Source organism: Daucus carota, chromosome 2 (genome assembly GCF_001625215.2).
Source record: "Daucus carota subsp. sativus chromosome 2, DH1 v3.0, whole genome shotgun sequence".
Taxonomy (NCBI): domain Eukaryota; kingdom Viridiplantae; phylum Streptophyta; class Magnoliopsida; order Apiales; family Apiaceae; genus Daucus; species Daucus carota.
In genome coordinates this window covers 8,843,412-8,864,959 of record NC_030382.2, presented here as the reverse complement: position 1 = coordinate 8,864,959, position 21,548 = coordinate 8,843,412, and the positions used below count along the sequence as shown (strand labels likewise).

General features: G+C 37.5%; 1 protein-coding gene across 1 annotated transcript; it reads left to right on the top strand.

The window, feature by feature from the left end:
- The first annotated feature begins 108 nt into the window (after positions 1-108).
- On the top strand, positions 109-18,324 carry LOC135150333 (uncharacterized). The gene is made up of 9 exons (XM_064086597.1): positions 109-141; positions 6,072-6,227; positions 6,681-7,894; positions 8,027-8,276; positions 8,385-8,850; positions 16,302-16,403; positions 16,491-16,785; positions 16,963-17,602; positions 18,283-18,324. Exons 1-9 carry the CDS (start codon positions 109-111, stop codon positions 18,322-18,324), a joined length of 3,198 nt encoding a protein of 1,065 aa, XP_063942667.1.
- Positions 18,325-21,548: the final 3,224 nt, after the last annotated feature.

Below are 21,548 nucleotides of genomic sequence, written 5' to 3'. Positions count from 1 at the left end.
TGCAAGAAAGCTAAGAAAGAAAAGGAACAGGCCTTTATCACAAAGAAGGGGAGCTGGGCAGACTCATCAGAATCAGAGGAAGAAGTTAACTATGCCTTGATGGCAAACATGGACAACAGCACTGAGACTATTGAAACCAAGGTACCTCATTCCACTCTTGCTTTTGATACTGAGGATATAACTGAGTTAAGATTGTTTCTTAAAACTCTGCATGTTAGTTATAGAGATCAGACTTTAGAAAATGACAGACTAAAATCTGAGATCTTGGATGTTAAGAAAAGGAATGATTATCTTGAAAAGGAACTAGTTCAAATGCTAGAAGTTCAGAAGGAAAAAGATGACTCTATCTTTGTTAGAAATGAACTCTTAAAGAAAAATGCTTCTCTTGAATCAGAAGTTGTTAAGGAAAGAGAGATAATCAGAACTTGGACTAACTCAGGGAAGACTACTCAGAATATCTTAGAAAGTGGAAACTGGAAGAAAGGGTTAGGTTACTCTGATAAAAATGAAGCTGAGTCATATAAACAAGAAACCATTAAAATTGAAAAACCTAGGGTAGTTCCAGTAAGATTTGTTGCAGAATCAAAGACTGATATACCTAAACAGGTTAACATTGGTTTGATGACTCAGAAACAACTTAAGCACAAGCTCAAGGAGGTTAAGAAAGAAAACAGGATTAAGGAACCTAGGAAAAATAGGAATGGAAAGGTTGGAATAAACAAAAGCAACAGTTATATGCCTATTCCAAATGCTCCTAGGAAAACTTGTCATAATTGTGGTAATCCTAATCATCTTGCTTCTTTTTGCAGGAAAAATAAGGACATAAATGCTATGTCTCCAAAATCAGAAGTTAAGACTAGGAATACTAGATTTAGACCAGAGAATCCTTGTTTTCATTGTGGTAGTTTATGGCATTCCATTTACACTTGTAAGGAATACCATAGTTTATATTATGATTATTATGAATTAAAACCTTCTTTGAAGAAAAAGATTGATTCTCCTAGTTCAGCATTTGTTAAAAAGTCTGTTAGCACAAACTCTGATTTAAACTCTGATAAATCTTCCGCTGCTAGTGTTAACAAACTTAACAAGAACAAAGGATCCAAGCAAGTCTGGGTCCTTAAAACTAATCATTAGTTGTGTATGTGATTGCAGGGCAACAGGAAGAACATCCTAGTTCTGGACAGTGGATGCTCAGGACATATGACAGGAAATAAAGCCCTGCTATCAGACTTTGTGGAGAAGGCTGGCCCAAATGTTTCTTATGGAGATGGCAACATAGGGAAAACTTTGGGATATGGCAATATCAATCTTGGAAATGTCATCATTTAATCTGTAGCTCTGGTCTCAGGACTTAAGCACAACCTGCTGAGCATAAGTCAAATCTGTGACAGAGGATATCATGTTGATTTCCTGGAGGAACACTGTGAGGTTATCAGTAAAACCACTGGAAAAGTTGTTCTAAAAGGATACAGACATGGGAACATCTATGAAGCTAAGCTATCTTTAAACTCTGAAAGCTCTGCAATATGTCTACTTGGCAGAGCCAGTATTGAAGAAAGCTGGAACTGGCACAAGAAATTATCTCACCTGAACTTCAATAATATTAATGAGCTTGTGAAGAAAGATCTTGTGAAAGGACTTCCAAAATCAGTTTTTACTCCAGATGGACTCTGTGATTTCTGTCAGAAAGCAAAACAGAGGAAGTCTTCATTCAAAAGTAAAACTGAGTCCTCAATTCTTGAGCCATATCATCTGCTACATGTTGATCTTTTTGGACCAGTAAATATAATGTCCATTGCAAAGAATAGATATACTCTGGTCATTGTTGATGAATTTACCAGATATACATGGGTATATTTTCTACACAGCAAGGATGAGACACCATCTTTATTGATTGAGCATGTCAGACAGCTGAACAAAATCTCTAAAGATGCAGTAAAGATCATCAGAAGTGATAATGGCACTGAGTTCAAGAATTTTAAAATGGAGGAGTTCTGTAAAGAAAATGGCATTAAACAGGAATTTTCAGCACCTGGAACACCTCAACAAAATGGTGTTGTAGAAAGGAAGAACAGAACTCTGATTGAAGCTGCTAGAACCATGTTGGAGGAAGCAAAGTTACCAACCTACTTCTGGGCTGAGGCTGTGCAGTCTGCCTGTTTCACACAGAATGCAACTCTGATTAACAAACATGGGAAAACTCCATTTGAAATGATTAAAGGCAGAAAACCAAATCTCAAATACTTCCATATTTTTGGATGTAAATGTTTTGTTCTGAAAAATCATCCTGAACAGCTAACCAAATTTGATTTAAAAGCTGATGAAGGAATTTTTGTTGGTTATCCTTTATCAACAAAAGCCTTCAGAGTTTACAATCTGAGAACAAGGGTAATCATGGAATCCATTCATGTGTCCTTTGATGATAAGAAAATTACTGGAATGGAAGATTTTGAAGATCATGAGCAACTGAGATTTGAAGATGAAGATGCATTCTCTGATTCCATAAACTCTGACTCTGACACAATATCAGAGCATGTCACTTCTACTCACCAACCTCAAGCACATGTTGAGGGGGAGCACTTTCAAGATGAAAATCTGGATGAAAATGTTGCAGACTCGGCAGAAAACACAAACTCTGATTCTGACTCCTCAAACTCTGATCACTCTGCATCAGAGAATCAGGAGAACACATCTTCAGGGGGAGCATCAGAAACTCAGAATGCTCATGGAGATAGCATGAATAATGGGGGAGAGGCATCAGAGAACCAAAATGATACTGGCATGGATTATGGGGGAGGATCTAGTTCCAGAAATCAACTGCCACATGAAAGAAAATGGACAAAGTCTCATACACCAGATCTGATTATTGGGGATCCAGATGCTGGAGTACAAACCAGAACTGCAACAGCAAATGAGTGTTTATTCCATTCATTTTTATCTCAGACAGAACCAAAGAAAGTGGAAGAAGCTTTAAAGGATGCAGACTGGGTAACAGCAATGCAGGAGGAGTTAAATGAATTTGAGAGAAATAAAGTCTGGACACTTGTACCAAGACCAAAGAACAGATCAATTGTTGGTACTAAGTGGGTTTTTAGGAACAAAACAGACAGTGATGGTGTCATTACAAGAAATAAAGCCAGACTGGTAGCTAAGGGATATTCTCAACAAGAAGGAATTGACTATGATGAGACCTTTGCCCCAGTTGCCAGATTGGAAGCAATCAGAATTTTCTTGGCTTATGCAGCACACAAGAAATTCAAAGTGTTTCAGATGGATGTAAAGAGTGCTTTTCTCAATGGGGAGCTGGAGGAAGAGGTATATGTTGAACAACCTCCAGGATTTGTGGACACAAAATTTCCAGATCATGTCTACAGATTGGATAAAGCACTGTATGGACTAAAGCAAGCACCAAGAGCATGGTATGAAACTCTGGCTCAATTTCTTTTGGACAGTGGTTTCAACAGAGGTACAATTGATAAAACTCTATTTTATCTCAACCATGGTAATGATCTGCTATTAGTTCAAGTCTATGTAGATGATATCATTTTTGGGTCTACTAATTCTAAACTCTGTGAGAGATTCTCAAAGCTTATGCAGTCCAGATATCAGATGAGCATGATGGGAGAAATGAGCTATTTTTTGGGACTTCAAGTCAAACAGACTGATGAGGGTATTTTCATTAATCAGTCTAAATATACCAGGAACCTGCTAAAGAAATTTGGCATGCAGGATAGCTCAGCTGCTACCACTCCAATGGCAACTGCCACTAAGTTGGATAAAGATACTGGTTCACCAGTAGAAATTACTAACTATAGAGGTATGATAGGCTCACTTCTATATCTGACTGCTAGTAGATCTGATATCATGTTTGCAACCTGTCTCTGTGCAAGATTTCAAGCAGATCCAAGAGAACCACACCTTGTAGCAGTCAAAAGGATTTTCAAATATCTCAAAGGAACAGTTGAGATGGGACTCTGGTATCCCAGAGAATCAGACTTTACACTGATTGGTTACTCTGATGCAGATTTTGCAGGATGCAAAATAGACAGAAAAAGTACAAGTGGGAGCTGTCAATTTCTAGGAGGAAGATTAGTTTCTTGGTTCAGTAAGAAACAAAAATCTATCTCCACATCCACTGCAGAAGCAGAGTATATTGCTGCAGGAAGCTGCTGTGCTCAGATTTTATGGATGAAGAATCAACTACTGGATTATGGGTTAACTCTGACTCAAATTCCTATTTATTGTGATAACCAAAGTGCTATTGCTATGACAGGAAATCCAGTACAGCACTCCATGACCAAGCATATCAGCATAAGGTATCATTTTATCAGATAACATGTGATGGAAGGAACAGTAGAGCTTCACTTTGTTCCAACAGATCAGCAGTTGGCAGATATCTTCACCAAACCTCTGGCTGAAGCAACATTTACAAGGCTTGTAAACGAATTAGGGATGATCTCTGGTCCTCTCTAAACTCTGATACATTGCATGATACTATATCTGTTAGTTTTTGTTATTATAAACTTGATCTACAACTGCATCTGTTATTCTCTGATCTAGACTCTGATGATTATACTCTGATTTGATAAACTCTGATATTTAAACTCTGACCCGACAAACTCTGGTGACTTGAATTTTTCATGATGAAAGATACTCCTGTGAAGAATATGTTGCAAATACCTGAATTAAGTCATAAACATCTCTAAAGTCTGATTTTTGTGATATTACAGCTGTGGAAACCTTTGACACACAACACATGACTTAATTTGTTACATAGACTGTCTTACTTCTTAAATATTAGACATGTACTCAGTAGAGAACTTGTTTTACTCCCCTTATGAGCTAAGAGTTAATTAGTTTCAGTTATGGATCCTCAAGATATCTCTTCTCAGAAAAAGAAAACAAAAGAAAACAATCTCAGGTACTCCTTTGAGATCTTAGAAAATTTGTGAAAGGAAAGATCCAAGTGCACTGCTAGTATTAAGCAAATGCATCAAAAATTAAAACAATTTTTTTGGGGACTTTTCACATTCTCTGATTACTGGAGAAATACTCTGAGAAAACAAAAGTCTGATAAAGGTTATGACTCACTTACCATGAGGAGTTTCCTTCCAAAAGACAGGTGCGATTCAAAAGAGAAGAAATGGTATACTCTGATCCATATTATGAGAACTCGGCTTATGAGGTGTTTAAAACATTTTCTGATTATCTGATTCTTTCTAATATTATTTAAGAAATTTGACAATCTCTGTGACATTAGAGAATTCATGTTAACACACACCTCACTCCACTTCTGTGATTAACAATTTTTTGACTTCGAGTAATTTTTGACTGGAGTTAAATAAATATTTGCAAACTCTGAGGAGCAAGTGTCATTTAGACCTTGAATATTTATCTCTCATCATTACAAGATTCTATGATCACTCTTTGATTTGTCATATTATAAGTCATTTATTTAAACTCTGGTCAATGGTCAGCTTCTGATCGAAGTCCGAGTTAAAATAAATAATTCTTTGGTTGAGTAAATATTAGTCTTTATTATCAAACGGTATAAAATCCTTTTGCATTCCTGAGCGGAGAAAAACACGGTGAATAATTGTATTTTTCTCGGAAATTGGTGCACAGTAATACATGATTACACTCCACCAACACGCTTGTCATGATTACACTCCACTACCACTTACTCTGACCACTGTGGATCTGCCACGTGCCCCACTAACGCAGAAATCAGAATTTCGTGTATACACTCATATATATCGATTTTGAATTTTTTAACTCTTCACTTTTCACACACAATTTTTACTCTCTCTCTCAAACCCTCTTCTCATTTTCTCTCCAACATTTTGTCAAACAACATACCTGCATAACCTCAAACTCTCATTTTCTTTTCAGAAATCATGTCGACAACTGCTTTCGAGTTCAATGGAGCAAAGTTTGTCACCAACAACTACTCAGCCATTCTGGATAACGATGAAGCTCCCAAGGAGTTTCATCTCATTCAAGATTTCTTGGCTCACAGTGAGCTGATGTATGCTCTGACTCAGCCAGAGCTAATCTCTCCTTCTCAGGTTCTCACCTTCTGGAGGACAGCAAATTACGATGATGGAGGTGAAAATGGTTCTCCATCTCTCACCTGCGATTATGAAGGTCAAGAGTATGTAGTCTCACCAGCGACCGTTAGGAAGGCTCTTCATCTTCCTGAAGAAAAGAAGTATGATGCTTCAGTACCCACTCAGACTTTACGTGACATGATGATTTTTCTTGGGTATTCTGCAAGCACAGACAAAATGGGGGAACTTAAGCGTCCACACCTCTGCAAGGAGTGGAGCTTCTTCTATGACTGCATAACCAGGGCTTTTGGTAACAAATGCAGCAATTTTGATGCTATTCCCATCTTCAGTCAGCAGATCGGGTATTTTCTAATCCACAATCTCAAATTTGATATTGCCACATCTATATTGAGATTTATTGGTGATAGGAGAAAAGAAAATATGAATATTGTCTATTATTCAAGATTTTGTCAGCTCATATTTTCTTACTGCTTCCCTGATGTGCCCCTTCCTGAAAATGAAAATGAACTCCCATTTAAGATCACCAAAAGAGCTTTTACTGATCTGATTAAGAAGGATAGTAAGAAGAACACTGTACCTGTATTTGCTATTCCTGTGACTGTACAGGATAAACTGAAAATAGCTTTACCTGACAAGTATGAAGCCTTATTCTCTGATGAGAATATCCCACAGCCTCCATCACCTGCTCATGAACCAATAGTAAAATCTGATCCCAAACCAACCTCTGGTTCTTCTCAACAAGGACCAGTTGAAAAATCTTCACCAAAAAGGATACTCAGATCCACCAAATGCCCAATCAAACCTTCCCCTCCTCCCAGAAAAAGAAGATTTCTACAGAAAATTTCAGACTCTGAATCAGATGAAGACATTCCTCCTCCTCCACCAGCAAAGAAACTGAGAAAGAAAATAAAGCCAACCTCTATCACTGATCTGACTGTGGAACCACCTCAGTCAGAGGATCCTGAACAAGCCTTGATTCCATTCTCTGATCAATCTGCAGAGCCCCTATTGATTGAACCTCTTTCTGCAATGCCACTTGATATTGCTGCAGCTGACAAACAAATGTTAGAGTCAACCTCTGATCACAATGATCAGACAGAGGGAAACAAGTCTGTTGAAGAAAAAATTGCAGCTGATACTGATATATCAGAAAAACCCTCTGATGCACCAAGCAAATCAGAGGATGCACAAATAGAAATGGTACTCCATCTAATCCAGGATTCTCTGGTTCAACCTGAAGATATTGTTGCAGCTCCTGCTCAGGAGATTCCCATGGCTGAAAACTCTGAGGCAGCTACTGAAGCTCTAGAGTCACATACTCTGAGTGTTTTTCTTGCAGACATTGATGATGATGAAGGAACAGAAGTCACATCAACCCCCATTCAAGCTCCTGGTATACACTCTATTATCTCTGAGCCAGTCAGAGAAACTACACCAGAAAGGGTTGATTCCCCAGTTAAGGCAATGTCACCAGTCAGGGAATCCACTCCTTTTATAGCTCCTGCAGTTCCAAGTTCCCCACTTCCATCCTCTGAGCCTGCCAGAAGGAGAATTTGTCACTTATCTTACAATCACAGGATGTGCAGAACCACATCACCTTCTGTTGAGGACAGACTTACCTCTATTGAGGCCACTCAGGCTTCAATGCATTATACTCTGACAGATTTGAGTGCTTCTGTAGCACAGCTGGTACAGATTCTCACCTCTGCTGATGTCAAAAAGGGGGAGAAAACATCCAAAGACAAATGCAAACCTGATCAGCAAATAAAAAGGAAAAAGCCAGATGATGATGAGGAAGAAAAAGGGGAGATGAGCAAACAGTAAAAGCTGCTGCAGATCAAAGAAACAAAGAAGAACAGTAAAGAAGCAGCAAGCTCTGATAGACCACCCAGAGAATCTCAAAAACAGAAATCCTTGGAATTGACTGTTGTAACTCAAGCTCAGAGTATAAGCAAAGCAGTCAGAGATTCAGATGCTGTATCTAAAGAGATAAATCTTGTGAGCTCTGAGGTGGAAAAGAAGAAAGAAAAATTGGTTGCTGAAGCTGAAAAGTTGATTGAAGCTGGAGACCCTGAGTCTCAGAAATTTTGTCAAACTCTGAAGTTCAGAGGCAAAGAAACCACTCTTTTCTATAAATCTCCCTCCTTGCAAGCAATTGATGAAGCCATGGCAAGGAAAATCTTTGAAAAAGAAAATCCAGGAGTAGATGTTGAGGCCATCAGACTTGAAGAAGAAAGATTGGCTGCTGAGAAGAAGAAGATCAGCAAAACAAAATCTGATGAGCAAAGACAGATTACTGATTCCTCTCAGAAACAGAAGATTCCAAAGCAAAAGGGAATAGTAATCAGTGAGGTGAATTACACTGATATCAATAGACCAAGAACCAGATCTCAAACTCAAACTCTGTCTGAGTCTGACTCAAAAGACAAAGGAAAGAAACCAGTTGATGTAGTTCTCCCAGTTCCTACTATGCCAAAGAAGTCAATAATTACATTAGCACCAGAGAATCCTACTGAGAGGATGATCAAGCTGAGCAAGAATATACACATAATTGCTAATGTCTCTGATCAAGCAGAAGAAAAGGAAGCTGAACTGGTCAGAAGAAGAAAAAGTGAATTCAAGTCAATTTCTGAGAAAATTTTAACCTCTGACATTGCTCAAGTTAAAGTTCCAGTAACTGAAGAAAGGATTGAAGACACTAAAGTTTCCTGGTTGAAATTAAACACTGAGAAGACTCAAGATGATCTGAAGAAGAAGAGCTTATATGGGAGTCTTGGTACAAATTTATACAAGGAAAGCCCAATGCTCACCAGAGTAAGAACTCATGGTACCAGAGGGAAAGAAGCTTATGACACAACTGGTCTTGGTCACAGAAAAGAAAAGATTCAAACAGGCTCAGCAACTACTTTCAGAGATCCTTATCCTCTGACTGAAAAAGTAGGAGAAGCTGTTACACAGAAGGATCTTGACAAAGTTGAGTCAGTACAGATTTTGATGGACACTCATGATGGGCCAGAAGATAAAGAAAAGATTGCTATATTTCTGGAATCTGGCAGAGTGTATAGAATATCAGAAGCTGATTTATTGCTGAAATCTCTGAGAGAGCTGGAACATTTTCACTACATGTTGGAAATCAAGAATAAAGCTACTCAGAGGTGGTCAGATCTAATGAAGAAAACAATTAGTGAAAAGAGAAGATTCTATGGAATAAAGTCTGATGATGAATATATTCCACAAATAGCTCAAGATGATGGTTCTGAAATTAGCATGGAAAAGAATAGCTCTGTAATGGAGACTATTGCAAACACCAGAATCTTGGGTTATAACAATGAAGCAGACAGGCCTAGAGTCATTCAGCTTGGAGAAGCCATGAAGAGAAGCAAGGCTAATGCCTTGAGATCAGCTATATACCATACAGGAGATGAAGATGAAGAGTTAAAGACTGTCAAAGCTCAAATGATACAAACTCTGAAACAAATTGAAGAAGATCTGATTACTAAGTTTGTTAAGGAGAGCTATGGATATAGACTGATTGAATAATTAGTTCTGCTATGTTCTGTAAGTTGTAATTAGTCCTGCCTACTCTGTAAGTGTTAATTTATTTATGCAGATTAGTTACTTCATGCATTTGTCCTTGATTGTTTTTGACATCATCAGTAAATATATAGAACTTGTTCATTCCGTCTAATGCACAAGTTGGGGGAGATTGTTACATATTTGATGATGTCACATGTATCTAACTTGTTTAGTGTGCAGAAGCAAATATCAGAGTTTAGCTGGAAATCAGAGTTTAACGACTGACAGCTGGATCAGAGTTTAAGCAATGATCAGAGTTTGCAGGCGGCTGATTTTCAGGAGCATATCTGATTAAATAAGGAAGATAAAGATCAAGAGAGATTGTACAGATCAGGACAGCAGAAGGATAGCTACTGATTAGATTATTTTAGGAAGCAGATAATTATAAATCAATCAGTAGATATCATGTAACTGTGTATATAAACACAGCTTAGGGTTTACTCTAGATGAGTTATCAATTGAATATCATTCGTGTAACCTAGCAGCTCTTAGTGATAAGATATAAATCACTAAGAGATTATTTGTAAGCTACTGTGATTTGTGAATAAGAGTTTAGTTGAATTATTCTCTTATATTGGTGTTTTGTTTTTGATTGTGTTCACTATATTATCTTATATAGTGAGTTTATTCGGCCTAACATTGATTTCTATGAAGAACACAGTGAGATAGTAAGCAAGTCAACAGGCAAGGTGGCAGTGATTGCTCACAGACATGGAAATATTTATGAAATCCACTTGCCTACAAACTCTGAAGGAAAAGCAATTTGCTTATCAACTAGAATCTCTGCAGAAGAAAGTTGGAAGTGGCATAAGAAGCTCTCACACCTGAATTTCAACTCAATAAATGAGCTTATAAAGAAAAAGCTTGTGAGAGGACTCCCTGAATCACTACTCACTTCAGATGGTCTATGTGATTCATGTCAAAAGGCCAAGCAGAGAAAGACATCCTTCAAGAGTAAGACTGAATTCTCAATAAAGAAACCATATCATCTTCTACATGTTGATCTATTTGGACCAGTTAATGTACCATCCATTGCAAGGAAGAAATATGCTCTTGTCATTGTTGATGAGTATACCAGATACACTTGGGTATATTTTCTTCACTCTAAAGATGAAACAGCTTTGCATCTGATGGATCATGTGAAGCAACTGGATCATGGATCTGAAGACAAAGTAAAGATCATTAGAAGTGATAATGGAACTGAGTTCAGAAATTCAACAATGGAAGAGTTCTGCAAAGAAAGAGGTGTAGTGCAACAATTTTCTGCACCTGGTACACCACAGCAAAATGGTGTAGTTGAAAGGAAAAACAGGACTCTTATAGAAGCTACCAGAACTATGCTTGATGAGGCTAAATTACCTACTTATTTCTGGGCAGAAGCTGTTCAAACAGCTTGTTTCACTCAAAATGCAACACTGATTAATAAGCATGGCAAGACCCCATATGAGATGGTGAAGAAAAAGAAGCCAAATCTGAAGTACTTTCACATATTTGGGTGCAAATGCTTTGTATTGAAGACTCATCCAGAACAGCTTACCAAGTTTGATTTAAAAGCTGATGAAGGTATTTTTGTAGGTTATCCTCTGACAACAAAGGCCTTCAGAGTCTACAATCTAAGAACCAAAGTGATCATGGAATCCATACATGTGTCATTTGATGACAAGAGAATCATGGGTTTAGCAGATATGGATGATCATGAAGAACTGCATTTTGAGAATGAAGAAATATTCTCTGATTCAACAAACTCTGATGAACAGTCAAACTCTGACTGTGACCTAAATACAACAAACTTTGGTGAAAATTTACAAGTTCATGATGATGAAGCAAATGTTGAGGGGGAGCATCAGAATGTTTCAGACTCTACTCAAGACTCAAGCTCATCAGAGAATGCTGACTCAAACTCATCAGAGAATACTAATTCAAACTCTGATAGCACAACTGTAGGGGGAGCTACAGAGAATGATCAACAGAATCAAGAGAGCATGGATCAAGGGGGAGGATCCAATGATGAAAATGGTCAACTTCCACATGCTAGGAAGTGGACAAAATCTCATACACCTGATTTGATAATTGGAAATCCAGAAGCAGGTGTGCAAACAAGGACAGCTACAGCAAATGAGTGTTTACATCATTGCTTTCTGTCACAAACAGAACCTAAAAAGGTGGAGGAAGCTCTTCAAGATGCTGACTGGATTCAAGCAATGCAAGAAGAGCTAAATGAGTTTGAGAGAAACAAAGTCTGGACCCTAGTACCAAGACCAAAAGATAGATCCATAGTTGGTACAAAATGGGTTTTCAGAAACAAAACTGATAGTGAAGGTGTCATTACAAGGAATAAAGCAAGACTTGTGGCAAAAGGATATTCACAACAGGAAGGTATTGATTATGATGAGAAATTTGCTCCAGTTGCAAGATTGGAAGCAATCAGAATCTTTCTGGCCTATGCTGGTCACAAGAAATTCAAAGTATTCCAGATGGATGTCAAGAGTGCTTTTCTTAATGGGAAACTGGATGAAGAGGTATATGTTGAACAACCTCCAGGCTTTGTGGATCCAAAGCATCCAGACTATGTTTATCGATTGGACAAGGCACTTTATGGACTAAAGCAGGCTCCAAGGGCATGGTATGAAACTCTAGCTCAATTTCTTCTTGAAAGTGGATTTACTAGAGGTACCATATGTTAGGTCCTGAAACGATTGTAGAAGGGGGGGGGGTTGAATACAATCTTCACTAAAAATCGCGGCGGAATAATCTGATAGGAGTTTAACTTGTTAATCAGATTTAAATTAATTAATATAACAATTTTTAAGTTGTTATATAATTAATATGGTTCATTTTAATGTCCACTAAATTTCGTAGAATAAATTCGACAGGATGTATTCTAGTTTAGTGATTAAAACAACCGAGTGATCAAAGCACAGAAAACTGTGGATATAACGAATAGCAAGTTACAAACAACTTGAAAGTTTTTACAATGCTTGAACATTTACAAATGAAGAGGTGATGGCCTATTTATAGGCAAATCACTTGAACTTGTATGACAAAGCTGGTATGACCATGCTACAAAGATCAGTATGACAATGTGAACTAATGTCATGCTATACTAGAGATCAGTATGACAATGTGAGCTTATGTCATGCTGAAATAGAAATCGGTATGACATAACAGGACATTGTCATGCTGCAATTTTCGGTATGACAATCCATAGCATGACATATGACTTGGAGGTTAAGTTTGATTCAGTATGACAATGTAAGGTAATGTCATACCACTTTACTTCGGTATGACATACCATCACATTGTCATGCTAAGACAATTTCGGTATGACAATACAAGACATTGTCATGCCAATACAATTTCGGTATGACATATCAAGTCATTGTCATGCCAATACAATTTCGGTATGACATAACAAGTCATTGTCATGCCAATACAATTTCGGTATGACATAACAAGTCATTGTCATGCCACCTGAAAACAGAACCTTCCAGGGGCGGTATGACAATCTATATGATTGTCATACCGTGCCCAAAATCAATATAAATTGATTTTCTTTAATATAATTAATTCAATAATTATTCACTTAATTATATTAATCATATAAATTCATAAATTAAATTAATTCAAGTGTGAATCAATTTAATAAATAAATTACATAACTTATATAATTATTTGAGATGTGAATAAATTAAAAGAATAATTATATTGAGCACAGCCTTCAGCAGCAGGTCTTCTGACTTCCTTTTAAAAGATCTGATCCTTTGTCTTGATTGAACGACCACCTATTGTTGATGCAGAATATTTAATCTGAGTAGCTGACACACAAATGTACTGTCTGGTTCATCTGTATCTAGCTGAATCAAATATTCTTTATCAATTAAACATTTGTGAAGTGGCTTGTTCATCGAGTCTTTGTCTTCGTAGTTCTTCTTCATAAGTAGAAATAGTTTGGAATCTTCTGAATAAATAAAGTATTAAAACTTTATACCTTCTGGACTTCTGGACGTGCTACAAAATATTATTTGTACACTGAGGCTTGAACATATTAATGAACTTCTTTCAGTGGTGTGCAGCAGCATCCTGAAATTCTTCAGACATATGATTTTAATAAATCACTTGACGTTCTTCGTACGGATTCCTTCAATAGTGCTTGCTAATTTACTTTCTTTCTTATCAGAGTTGAGTTGATACTCTTAAATACAAATAGGCTTAACATATGCCTTTCACCATAGATAAAACCCTGTTTTACTTGAATCATGGTAATGATCTGCTTTTAGTTCAAATCTATGTTGATGATATCATTTTTGGCTCCACTAATGCTAAACTCTGTCAAAGATTTGCCAAGCTCATGCAGTCTAGGTACCAAATGAGCATGATGGGGGAACTCAGTTACTTTCTGGGTTTACAAGTTAAACAGACTGAAGATGAGATTTTTATAAATCAAGCCAAGTATACCAGAAATCTCTTGAAGAAATTTGGTATGCAAGACAGTTCAGCTGCAACTACTCCTATGGCAACAGCAACCAAGCTAGACAAAGATACTGGTGTATCAGTGGATATCACAAACTATAGAGGAATGATTGGATCTTTGCTTTATCTGACTGCAAGTAGACCAGACATAATGTATGCCACATGTCTATGTGCAAGATTTCAGGCAGATCCAAGAGAGCCTCATCTGATTGCAGTAAAGAGGATATTCAGATATCTCAAGGGAACCACATCATTGGGATTATGGTATCCTAGAGAATCAGACTTTAGTCTAATTGGATACTCTGATGCAGATTTTGCAGGTTGTAAAATTGACAGGAAAAGCACAAGTGGGAGTTGTCAATTTCTGGGTGGAAGACTTGTTTCTTGGTACAGCAAGAAGCAAAAGTCAATTTCAACATCAACAGCAGAGTCAGAGTATAGCTGCAGGCAGCTGCTGTGCTCAAATTCTTTGGATGAAGAATCAATTGTTGGACTATGGGTTATCCTTTTCTAAAATTCCTATTTATTGTGATAACCAAAGTGCTATTGCTATGACAGGAAACCCAGTTCAACATTCTCTGACAAAGCACATCAGTATAAGATATCATTTTATAAGGGAGCATGTACTGGAAGGAACCATTGAACTTCACTTTGTTCCCACAGAACAGCAGCTAGCAGACATATTCACCAAACCACTAAGTGAAGCAACCTTTACTAGGCTGGTGATTGAGCTAGGAATGATATCAGGAACTGAGTAAACATAATGGTCAGATCTTTCAAATTTCAATTGTCAGATTACCATATGTATTGCTCACAAATTTGCCATGATATACTCTGATTGTTAAACTCTGATGACATTCTCTGATGATATACTCTGTTTGTTATTCTCTGACGTCATTCTCTGACGATATTCTCTGATGTTTGTAAACTCTGAATCTTGATAAATGATCTCATTTTTATCTCTCTGAGACATATAACCTGTGAAGATACTATGAAGCATGATCTGAATTAGTAATCATGAATCTCAGTTAAGTTCTTTAATCTTGATCTCAATTTTGTGCTACTATTTTACACTATATGCATGTTGATATCATTGAGACTCTATTACTTCACATATCTTAATTATAAGTGAGACTGACTAATTTACATTTTCTCTCAGTAAAATAGACAGTGATTATAAACTCTGATGCTATACACACCCCTGCAAATAAGCATGGTACTCCTTTGAGATCTTAGATGTCTATATGACAGTGACTGGGAAGACCCAAACATTTGCTGGTATTAAGTAATTGCCAAGATTTTATAATCTATGGTGACCAGTCACAATCTCTGATTACTGGAGAAATACTGTTGCAATATTATAAGGTCATGATTCATTTACACTGAAAAGCGTCCTGCAAAAAAAAAAAAAAAAAAAGGGGGGGGGGGGGTTAGCTTATTTTATATATTTCCTCATCAGAGTATGTCTGTTGTCTATGTCTTGAGAGTTTAAATAAATTCTTTTTGTCTACCTTATAATTACGAAATTGTGAAATTCTTTAGTCTCTGATTTAATATGTTAAATCACACACATTATTTCACAAGCACATTATTGAGCTATGGATTTTATGACAAACTCTGATTTTTTGATGAATTTTCTAAATATTATGACTTATTCTGAGGTACTTAGAAATTTATTTTCTTTGTTTTACATCTCAGAGTTTAAAAATCGAGGGATTTGATCTTGATTTTTTAAATCTTATACATTTCAGGAGTTCAAAATATTCAGAGAATGTGAAGAGAGTGTTCCAAACGGATGTATTGTTAGTGGGTTTACATGAAAAACATTTTAATAGGAGAACGTGCAATCAGCATTTATAACTGCACATGTTTTACTGCGCTCATGATTATTACTCTCTCTTCTCCATGCCACTAACTCTCATCTACCAGTTAAAATCTGACAGGTGTACAGCTCAGCAAAAAGCCCAAGCGTGTACAGCTAAACAAAATCTGAAGAGTTTATCACATCAGATTTTATTGATTACTATTCACTTATACACTTCATCTTTACACACACTCTCTCAACAAACTCTTACGCTTTTCTCTCTGCAAATTCAAATTTTCTCTTACACACCTTCTCAAACACTTTCCTTTCCTTCACAAACTCTGTTCTAATGGCCACTACAGCTTTTACCTTTGCAGGTGTGGAATTTGTTCCCAACAACCATGCAGCCATTCTCAACACAGCCGATGCTCCAAGGGATTATCATCCCATCCAGCAATTCTTGGCACAGAGTGCCCTCGGTACCGCCCTTACCGCTCCTGCCAGACTTTCTGGAAGCCAAATCATCAACTTCTGGAGGACGGGTCAATATGATAATGGTGGTGCAGATGGATCACCATCAATTGTGTTCTCATATGAAGGGGAGGAGTATGCTGTTACTCCAGCCACAGTTCGTCAGGCATTCAACATGCCAGAGAGTGCAGCCTATATGACAAATGGAGACACAAATCTAAGGAGCATGATGGATGCTCTGGGCTACAGTGAATCACTCGAAAAATTGGGACAATTGAAGCGTCCAGGGCTCAAAAGGGAATGGAGTTTTTTCTTCGACTGCATCACAAGGGCCTTTCAGAAGAAGTCTACCAACTGGGATGCCATACCCATGGACATGCTGCAGATTGGGTATTCTCTGATCTACTCTACTCATTTTGATTTTGGTAGATTAGTTCTTAGAAATATTGGTGAAAGAATGCATGAGAATAGACAAGTCATATATTTCTCAAGATTCTGTCAATTATTGTTTAATGCCACTGTTGGTGAGGTGGAGTTTAATGTTGATGATGAGATCAAGCCATTCAGGCTTCATAAAAGGGTGTTCAACGACCTCATTTCCAAGGATGAGAAGTATCCAATTCAGAGGCCCCTTCTAATTCCAGCTCCAGTTAGAGCTAGGATGGATTTGCCACAACAACAACAACCACAACAACAACAGCCTCAACCTCCAATTTCTCCTACAGCCACTAAACAACCCAGATCCTCTGCATCCAAGTCTAAAAAGGCTACAAAGTCTGATGAAAATCCCTCTACTAAGAAGACCAGAACCTCTGTTGTTACACAAGTTCTGCAGACAAAGTCTGATAAACTAGCAAACTCTGATGCTGCAAACTCTGATGCTGTAAACACTGAAGCTGCTTCTCCACCAAAGCAGAAAAGAAGGAGACTTGTTGCAGCCTATGATTATGACGATCTGGAAGCCTCTCCTGCAACAAACTCTGAACCTTCCCAGGCCAGTCCTCAAACAAAGACAGCAAGATTCAAAAGAAGGGCTAACAAGCCTAAGAGGGCAAAGGTGCCCATAACTGAGATCACAGATTTTACTATTGAGGAAGAGCAAGCACCATTCACTACAATTCCTGATGATCTATCTCAAGCTCTCATGGTGCATCCTCTTCAAGCTGTTCCACTCTCAACTGCTACAGCATCTTCTACTTCATCTGAAGTAGATGAGGAAATTATATGCAAGGAACAAGCTACAGCTGAAGCTGAGACTACTGTGTCTGATTCTCAAATTCCAGTATCTGATCATGGACCCTCCACTCCAATTCCTCATTCTCCAATGAAAATTCCTGAGGGTGCCATTGTTCATGATACAACTCCAGAAAACTACAAGTCAGATGCTGTAGTTGAAGAATCTGATAAGGTAGCATTGGAAGCACTGCAGTCTCTTGCTAAGGCTGGTGAAGAGCCTAGTAAATCAAACTCTGATGCTCAAGAAAAATCTGTTCAAGATCCTGTGGAGAAAGTTGCTGATCCTGCATCTGATGATGATGAGGATGATGAAAGTTCAGATGATGACAATGATGATGAAGTCCCTTTGTCTCATCTACAACAAAAGTGGGAGTCCACCAGCCAATATAATGCCAGGCTGCAGACTCTGAACACAAACTCTGAGCCACTTCCCAGGGATCTTCAGGTTGATCCACCAAGTGAAGTATGGGATAAACTCTGGCTGAGCCACCAGCATTCTCTAGAGCCAACAAAAGCTGAAGATTTCCTCTCTATGGCAGAGAATAAAATTACAAACTCTGATGTCATGTCAAGCCTCAAAGCTACAGTCCTTTATCTAAAGACATTTCATCCTGCTCATGCTCAGACATCTAAGTCTGTAGATGGTCTCAGAACAGAGGTAGCCAGTTTCAAAGAAACTCAAAATATGGATAAGAAAAGGCATTTGCTACCTCTAAAGGAAGACATGAAGAAGTTGGTGACTTCCAATGAATCTCTGGAAAAGAGGATGTCCACCATTGAGTCTACTCAAGAGAAAATGTCCAAACAGCTTGAAGCCATCCAATCTTCACTTTCTCTGATAACTTCAATACTGATTCCTGATGAGGATGATGTCAAAAAGGGGGAGAGAGTAGCACAAGTCAAATGCAAGTCTACTTCTCAAGCTCTGAAGAGAAAGAAAAATGATGATGATGATGATGTGGATGACTTTACAAAGAACAAAAGATTCCAACCTGCAACTGGTGGAAGAGGTTTAAACTCTGACAGCTCAAAGTCTAAGCAAAGTTCAAAGACTGCTCCAGTTCCAACACATAATGTCACATCTGGGTCAAAGCAAAGACCAGTGGCTGGATCAGATAAACCTATGACTGATGAAGAACTTGCTAGATTGATATTTGAACAAGAGAATCCAGAAGCCAAGTTGGATTTGGAGTTGATTGCTGCAGAGGAAGCTGAACTGAAGAAAGAACATGTTGAAGCTATAAACTCTGGTAAAATTCAAAAGCCTGCAAAATCAACTACCAAGCCAAAAGAAAAAAGGATATTGATCAAGGAAGCTACTGTTGCTGATCAGAGTTTACCAGTCAAAAAGGTATACTCTGAAGATGAGTATACATCCAAGGGAAAAAGCAAAGTAGATGAACACCTTGAGAAAGGCTGGGTTAAGAAGAAGCCTACAACCTCTGACAAAGATCAAGTTGTAAAGGGAAAGAAAACAGAAGCTGCAATCTCTGACAAAGCTCATGTTGCAGAATCACAACAAGAAAAATTAACCTCTGACACAGCTCAAGTTAATAAGGAAGCAAAGAAAGACACAACCTCTGACAAGGCTCAAGCTGTGTTCAAACCAACAACAACTCCTTTACCAGGATTTGCAAAGCCTAGTCTGATGACTGAGATAAACTTTGAAAAGGGCTCAATTCAACCAATCTCTCATCGAAAAGCAGGAAGAGATAAAAGAGGGCTAGGATCTAAATATGAAAAATTTGATCAGAGTATAGGATCAATGTCAACAGACCCCTCATCTCTCTGTGCTCCCAAGACTGGAGCATTGCAAGAAAGAATGGACAAACTGGATTCAGTCCAACTGGTGAAGAATGACAGAGGAGATAACATTCTTATCTACTTCATGTCTGATGGAACAGTGTTTAGAGTAATTGAAGCTGATCTCTATGCTAAACACTGGGAGGAATTGAGATATGTCTCATACATATTTCAAGTAAAAAACAAGTCATGTCAACACATCTCCAATCTGCTCAAAGATCAAATCAGAAGAAAGGTGGGTATTACAGGAAACAAGAATGCTGGACCTTTTATTCCTAAATACTTCAATCATCAAGGACAGCTGGTTGAGATGAAGAAGAATTCAGCAAAAATAGTAACAATAGCTGGAATCAGTACTCTTGCATTCAATGAAGAGTCTGATAAAGCTTACAATATCAGGCTGGATAGAGACATGAGAAGAAACAAGATCTATGATCTCAGAGCTGCAATTTACCAAACTGGAGTTTCAGATCCAGAGCTAAGAGAGATCAAGAGACAGATGATCATAGCACTTGAAGAAGCTGAAAGAGAACTCTTCAGAGGATATCTAAAGACAGCTCATGGTGTCTATGAAGCCAAGGAGTAAAACTATCTGTAAGGTTTAAAAGTTTTCTGTTATATAGCTAAACTCTGCTGCATTTGACTTATCTGTTTTGACATCATCAATTATCTGTTAACTTGCACATAACATATTTATGCACAAGTTGGGGGAGATTGTTAGATATAATTGATGATTACTAATGTTCTTAAAGTTTGTTTTAGAACAGGAGTGATCAGAGTTTAAGCTGGAAGCTGATCAGAGTTTAGTAAAGTCTGACCAGAGTTTAATAAAGTCTGATCAGAGTTTACATAGTCAAGACTCGTCAGAGTTTACACGTGGAAAGAACTCAGAAGCGGATATACTTCAAGGAAGGATAGAAGCGGAGTGATTTGCTGACTATGGAAACTAAACAGAAAACAGTAGCAATCTCTGATTGATAGAATACATAGCTGATTTATAGGATATCAAATCAGAGATTGATTTTGTAACTGTGTCTATATAAACACAGAATAGGGTTACTCTATAGGAGTTGAGTTATCGAGTACATTGTTAAGAACCCTAGCAGCTCTTAGTGATAATATATAAATCACTGAGAGAGATTTTGTAACCATTCAAGCTTTGTGAATAAGAGTTTACTGATTTCAATCTCTTATTGTCATTCTGCTTTATTGATTGTGTTCACTATATTAACTTATATAGTGAATTTATAGGACCGAACATAATTTAATTAATATCTTTTATCCTTGATCATCCACTCAGCCTTATAATTATGCAAGAACAAATCTGCCTGCAGGACTAAAGCATAATTATCTTTATGAGCTTTCAAGAGGACATCATCACCCGAATATATTTTTCGGACACGGTTTCCTTTTATAGTCAATATCCCACTCTGTATATAATGTCATTGCCCAATACATAAATTCGTAATTTAAAATAAATTACTTAATTTATGAGTCAAGGCATGTGCATTAAATACAAGTGTCAATCACTATATCGGATTAAGAACTTAAGCATTAATAACATCATAGAATATTAGTTCTTTATTGTCAGAATTAAAGAAACAATTATTCTACTATTTTGATCCCGTTCAATATACACAAAGTATATAAGTATTATTCAATAGTCAAGATAAACTATTTCCAAATAATACTTCAGCCGTTCCAGTGGTTTGTCTAACACCACCTCGACTGTGAACCCTTATTATATTATATAAGGAGTCTGACAATCTAATCTTCTGCTATCCCATTTGATACTAGATTGTCTACAATATATAATATACAGACAATGTGAAAACATGCATTCAAGATCCTCAAATAATTGTTATATACTTCAAACGAATATTTCAGTATAACCCTAACAATCTCCCACTTATACTCAAGATATTCTTTGAGTATATCAGTGTTTATTACAAGCAATCCACTACCAACTATAATAACTATGTGACCAAGTATCTGACTCCTATCGCTTCCACGTGGTCCTGAAAAGCCTTAGCTGGTAAGCTCTTCGTGAAAGGATCTGCCCGGTTATCCTTCGATGCTATGTCAGCCACAATGATATCTCCTCGCTTAACGAA

Coding starts and splice junctions, on each gene's coding strand:
- LOC135150333 (XM_064086597.1), top strand. CDS start 109: ATGGACAACAGCACTGAGACTATTGAAACCAAG. Junction 142..6,071: donor CTGAGACTATTGAAACCAAG/GTACCTCATTCC, acceptor TCTCCTTCTCAG/GTTCTCACCTTCTGGAGGAC. Junction 8,277..8,384: donor TTGAAAAAGAAAATCCAGGA/GTAGATGTTGAG, acceptor GATTCCTCTCAG/AAACAGAAGATTCCAAAGCA.